We start from the raw sequence: 6,000 nt of genomic DNA, 5'->3' as shown, positions 1-6,000 counted from the left end.
AGGGCCTGGTCCCTGGTGGCGGGGCCTGGGCCTGGACTGGCCCGGGGCGTGGATGAGCTGAGATCTTGCTGTGCGCGCGGCAGGCGTGCAAAACGCAGAGGCCGCCCTTGAAGAGACAACAGGGAGCATCCGAACGACAGACAGACGGGCCCTTTGGTGGGTCCTCACGTTGTAGACTGGTAAATAGGCCTGAGGCGGTTCTCTTCCCCAGAATCCAACTCCACGCTGCTCTTTGGGGGCACACGCCCGGCGGGGAGGACGTGTGGGCAGGAGGCTGCAGGGTGCTGCTGGGTGCTGCTTGGGCAGGGGCCCCTCCCGGGGGTGGAGTGGTTGGCCTCAGTTCCAGTGCAGGTGCCATCCGTAACCCCGCTGACGGGGCTGGGGTCTAAATCAGGCTCCCTGGGGGCAGCCGATGCCCAGCTCCTGTCTACGGTGCATCTGACCCTGGGCCGCCTCGCTGACCGTCTCTCCAAAGAGCCTGCCCAGTCATTTCCCCGGGTATTGCTCTCAATCACGGGGAACGCCGCTGGGTTCACGGTGCAGAGAGACCCCCCCATCACGGGCTGCTCTCCATGGGAGTCTGGTTTCCCGTCTGCACATGCGCACAGCTGGCTACCACCCTGCTGTCTCCTCACCACCCCGGGGCTGGGACAGCACGCTTCCTTTCTGTCCATCTTTCCAACAGACTGAAGGTAAAGTTTCTGTTTCTAAGCCCTAATCCGTCACCTACCCTGCCGATTCCATCCCTGGGATGCTCCCCATCCGCCCACTTCTCACCATCCCCACCAGCAGCACTGGGGCAAAGATGACTGGCTGCCCCGCTAAACCTTCCCCCTCTCCCCCCGCTAGGGATACCATCCCCCAAAGTCACCTGGAAACACGACCACCTGGAAGAAAGACAACATTTCTGAGACCCCTCGGAGCTGGGTGTGGCCAAGTGACTAGGTTCTGGCCAACAGGATGCGGGTGGGCGGTACAATGCCCCCTCCCCACCGGCCTGACCTGATCCCTGGACGCCGTGACTGGGTGACCTCACGTGGTAAAGGGGATGGAGTTAAGGATCTTGAGACGGAACGGTTGTCCTGGATCTTCCAGGTAAGTCCAATGTCATCACGGGGGCCTTACAAAGGGAGGCAGGGGGACCAGAATCAAAACAGGAGAGGTGACAACAGAAGCAGAGGTCAGAGCCGCCCTCCCCTCAGGTCAGGACTGAGCAGACTCTCCCAGAGGCCACAAACCATGGGCCACCTGACTGTCCCTCGGCAACGCCATCCTCCAGGGAAGAGGAAGCTTATGCTGCAGACAGAAAACTCTGACAATGGTGAAAACAGCAGAAAACGCTCAAGAAAACTGCCAAAAGAGGAAACGTGTAAAAATTTAGTATTTCGTACAACTTTTTAAAAAGATGTGAAATAACAATACCAGCATAAAAAAACATTACATAGCAAATAATACAGTGTTTGTATAAAACTCAGTTAAAAAAACATAATTTTATCATTTAAAATGATTCAGAAAATACATTTTGCTGACAGTAAATCCTAACGTCACAGACGGTGACAATCCCCCGCATGCCGCAGAGAGAAACGGGCCCCGGGTACAGTGGGCGCGCACGTTCACGGTCAGGACTCCCGTGGGGCTGCTACGCGGGTGGTACCGGCAGCAGCTTGACCGGGTGGGAGCATCGCAAACGGTTAGGGGCACGGCGACCCCCCTCCCTCGGCCAAGTCCACGGGACCAAGTTCCGGGACAGCCGCCTGACCCCGAACAGCAGCAAGGACGGCCCCCAGCGCTCCTTTACTGGTAGATGACCTTCACACAAAACGTCTCCTCGTTTTTGTCTTCGTGGTCATTGATGTAAATCAGAATCTCCTCCTCCCCGGCCTCCTGACGGGACGCAAACCGCAGGCCGATGGTGTAGGTCTCGCCTCCCCCGACCTGGCAAGAAGCATCGCCGTCCTAGCGCCCACCCCACCGACCCCTCTCTCTCTCTCTTCCAGCCGCTTCCACGCAGGCAAACACACATTCCCCAGGCTCGCAGGCCCCGGAACATACACTCATGCTCTGAACCAAGCTTCCCAGTGTTACTGTCGAAGCCCTCACGGCTGCTCCTCCCAAGCCCCGGGAGACGCGTCACTTAACCCTCCACCGAGCGACAGACCCGGGTCTGCCCGAGCCGCTGCTCACTTTCCCTGAAAGAGTCACAGGAGATGAAGGCCTAACTTGCCAGGCAGTCTGGATAAAACTGTTGCAAAACTGCAGGGAAGGTCGCCCCCAGGGCTGCCCCCGCCGGGGCCTGGGTGTTGGGTCAGAGGCCCGGGCAGAGTTCAGCAGAGGGTGCCCCTGGGGGCCACAGGCCGTTGTCCCCCAGGACTTGCTGACGCCCCCAAGGCAGGGTCCCGGGAGAAGCAGCGCCCAGGCCCCCCACCCTGGGCAGCCCCGCACCTGGAAGGCGTCCTCCTTGAACTGCAGCAGGCGCGGGTGGTCGCTGTGCAGGCGGTAGGCCCTCGGGGAGGGGTAGGGGTTGGTGTAGGTGATGCGCTTGTTGGCGCCCTTCCCGCCCCCGGCAGGCAGTGTGATCTCAAAGGCCTGTGGGGAGGGCAGGAGTTGGCCCCGGGCTCCTTCTCCAGCCACTTCTTCCCAAGCCTGCCCTGCACTCCTGGGCCCCAGACGCTAGACGTCACCATAAATACGGCAGACAAGCCCCCCGAGTTCACGGTCGACGGGCTCAGGGTACAGGAGGAAACACCCACACCCCAGGCCCCCAGCCAGAGGGGCTAGGAGGAGGAAACACCGGCCTGGATCTGGGCAGGCCAGGTCACAGGACACACCACCCGAACCGCGTGGCCCAGCGCATCTCACGTCAGACCTTGGAGATGAGGGGTGGGCGGCAGGAGAGGCACACGAGCCACGAGGCCACCAGCTGGTGGGCGTCCACGTCGACCAGGTTGAGGTGCACGAAGCGGCTGCCCGCCCTGCGGGGCCTCACGCCCACGTGCAGGTCCTGCACCCCGTGAGGGGGCAGCACGAAGACGCCTTTGGGGTCCGTCTTCAGGAACAACAGAGGAGAAGCAGGTCGGGAGGCAGCCCCTCGAGTCGTGCAGACGAGGGGTTTCCTGGGCGCGCAGCCCAGGGGCTGAGCGGGTCCCAGGGGAACCCCTGTGCTGGGCGGGAGGTCCCCTGGCCTGCGTGGGGTCAGAGGTAAGAAGGCCCGATCTGAGGCCAGACCGAACCTCACCACAAGCACCCATGCCTGCGGGTCACAGTCCGTGCCCCCATCTGTGCGGGGCGAGTCCCCTCCCACACAGCGTGACGCCCTAAGTGTCAGAGCGGCCTCAGGAGAGACAGAGCTTAGCCAGCCCCAGCTCTGAAGCCTGGCCTGCTGGCAGGGCATCCGCGTCACCCTCGTTATCCAGATGTACGGTTGCAGCCGCACTGATTCCAGAGTATCTGTTAATATTTACCTCCCAACAATTCTACAAATTCACCTTCAGGGCTTACGTGTCTCTCATCCCACAACGGCACATCTGATAAAGGGGATCTGAATGAAGACTCTATCAAAGTCTTCAGGACCGACCACCAGGCCGCAGCCCAGCTCCCACCCCCTCCCCGGGGTGGGCAAGGATGGGGAGGGGCCAGGGGACACCCGCAAAACCCAACAGCCAACCCCACGCACCCCCGCCGAAGGCCATACCGTCAGCTCCTGGGGGTGGGAGCTGAAAGCCTTCACTTTCCTAACGGTCTGCATCCCCCGAAGGACAAGGGCCAGGCAGGTCCGCTGGCCTGTGACACAGGAGACATCCACGCGCTGCAGGGAGTGGAGGTGGACCTGCCAGGTCTGGACGGGCGTCGCCAGCCAGCGGTCCCTGCGCGGGCAGAAGCCACTCATGGTCGGGCGAGGGCAGTACACCAACCGCGGGAGAGGAGCCCCGAGGAGGCTGAAAAGGCGGCCAGGAGGGCGGGCTGGGGCCCAGCCGCCGTCACCCGCTCGGCCACCTTCCCTCCGAGGTGGAAGCTCTCAGGCGGGGCTGCGGCCTCTGCGTGACTTTGACCCTGAACAGATACTCTGGAGGCATGGCAACGTGGGCTTCTGCAGATGTGCACCTAAGCCAGCTTAATCCCAAACCAGGCCTGGAGCAAAGTCCATGGGCAGCACAGCGTGCATGAGGACGTGGGCTTGGAGGTCACGTGGGCCTGAGCCTGGGGCCCGCGTGAGCTGCCTGGTGCCCGAGGACACTGACCCTTGGTTGTAAATGGGGCTCAGCATCACCTGCCCACGGGCCGTCAGGACAACACTCTGCGGCCACCACACAGCAGGTGCAGGCCTGGCGCTGCCCCTCAGCCGGGTGGGCACTCAGCACAGGAGACCCCCACCCGTTCCCAGGCGGGCTGCACCAAACCCTCCAGCCTGCACCGGTTTTAAAGGGTCTCGAGGGCTGGGAGATGCGACTTATAGGAAAAGGTAAAGGGACCGGGGTCATTTCACCCAGTCCTCAGGCATCAAAGGAAATGATGCCACCTTCCACCTCCCCTTGGGGGGCCTGGGCAGGACCACTGCCTGCATTCCCTCGGACTCGGGGACGGGACCCCAGGGACAAGGGCTGCCTGGGCCGTCCTGGCACTGTGCTGGGGCAGAAGCAGCCTCGAGTTTCTCTCCTGGCTGGGCTCCCGACGTGTCCCTTAGGCTGTGGTGCCGCTCTGAGCAGAGGCGCCCTTGCAAGGCCCCGGCCAGTCTGAGAACCTCACTTCATGTGGCCAAAGGCCTGATGGCCCCCAGCCCCGTCACAAGTTTAGAGGCAGCCAGGGCTGGCCCACTTCCAGTGCCACCAGCAGTCCCCAGCCTGCCTCCTCACCCCCTTCTCCCACCCTCCAGACCACCAGGGCCCACGTACTCACGCATAAATGGTGACAAAGAAGTCTTTGATCTCCGGGCTGGGACCACTGGCTACCTTCAGGAACACGTCTCGGGGCTCCCCGGGGCCCTGCCAGATTGGGGGGGGGGCACATCACGGCCACACCACTGCCTCTCTGCTCTGACCCCAGCCCCCCAAGTCCGCAGGAAGCGAACGCAGGTGTGAACCAGGCCCCCTCCCCCCTAACACGTTTTTCATTTTCTGCACTCATCAGAATTCACTATTTTTGTCACTACAAAAGAGAAAAGTCATTAACTTCTTGATTTCATATTGAGTTTAATAATTATATTCTGCAGGAGATTATACTGTTTCCTAACCAATCATAATATGATTATGGCCGTTATCCTTACACAAAAGCAATTAATAAGTGCCTTAATCACCACTCACTTTATTCAGTTTGCCTCATGTCTTTTTTTTTTTTAATTTAAATTCAGATAATCAAGGAAGTGATCTGCTAGCAGAAAAAATGAAAACTCATTCCTAAAGGTCTCACGAGGATGTCAAAGTAGCCCTTCAGCATCTTAGAAAGAAACCACTTAAGCAAAACCCTCAAATGAAGAGGCTGCAGGAGACCAGGGGTGCAGATAGTGGGCGGGACCTGGCGGGGAAGGATTTTCCCGGGAGGGCGCTACAGAACTTACCATGTTCTGGGTCTCGCAGATGACATTCGGGTCACTACATCGTACGTAGACCGGGGGGTCCTCCCCGGGCATCCCCACGGGAGCACCTGGAGTGCGGAATATCACAACACATGTCTTTTCCCGAAAGCCTGGGCCATCACAGGTGTTCCAAGAACCCTGCTGGGGGATGGACACTGCCGCCTGCGTGGACACTGGCCCTTCCGTTCCGAGCCGCCTCCCCGGGGACTCACCCCAAGAGACTAACCAAAAGGAAGCGGGGGTGCCACGGAGCCAGTGCCAGACGTAAAAGGCTCGGATCTGTTCTAAAGGCACCAGCTGGAAATGAATCAGCAGGTGGAGGGGAGCCCGGAGAGCTCTCCAGGCTCAGGACTGAGCGCAGAGCAGAGCCTGACACCCGAGGCCGGGCAACCTTCCCAGGGCTGTGGATTTCAGAATGGAATCAGCCTGCC

General features: G+C 60.5%; 1 protein-coding gene across 4 annotated transcripts in view; it reads right to left on the bottom strand.

Moving 5' to 3' along the window:
* Positions 1 to 1,414: 1,414 nt before the first annotated feature.
* Positions 1,415 to 6,000, bottom strand: part of NPHP4 (nephrocystin 4) — a 137,249-nt gene continuing 132,663 nt past the window's right edge. For 2 of the 4 annotated variants that reach the window (XM_061185072.1, XM_061185073.1), the window contains exons 27-32: positions 5,552 to 5,637; positions 4,894 to 4,979; positions 3,692 to 3,863; positions 2,867 to 3,046; positions 2,443 to 2,586; positions 1,415 to 1,935 (exon numbers count right to left, since the gene is read on the bottom strand). In XM_061185072.1, coding sequence (XP_061041055.1) covers positions 1,795 to 1,935; positions 2,443 to 2,586; positions 2,867 to 3,046; positions 3,692 to 3,863; positions 4,894 to 4,979; positions 5,552 to 5,637 — 809 coding nt within the window. In that variant the 3' untranslated portion in view covers positions 1,415 to 1,794. Of the gene's footprint in view, positions 1,936 to 2,442; positions 2,587 to 2,866; positions 3,183 to 3,691; positions 3,864 to 4,889; positions 4,980 to 5,551; positions 5,638 to 6,000 lie in introns of those variants that run through there. The other 2 variants (XM_061185074.1, XM_061185075.1) reach the window with 2 other exon arrangements.

This window comes from Eubalaena glacialis, chromosome 3 (assembly GCF_028564815.1).
Source record: "Eubalaena glacialis isolate mEubGla1 chromosome 3, mEubGla1.1.hap2.+ XY, whole genome shotgun sequence".
Classification (NCBI taxonomy): Eukaryota; Metazoa; Chordata; class Mammalia; order Artiodactyla; family Balaenidae; genus Eubalaena; species Eubalaena glacialis.
Note: the sequence above shows the minus strand (reverse complement) of the source record. Positions and strands in the feature narration are given on the sequence as shown.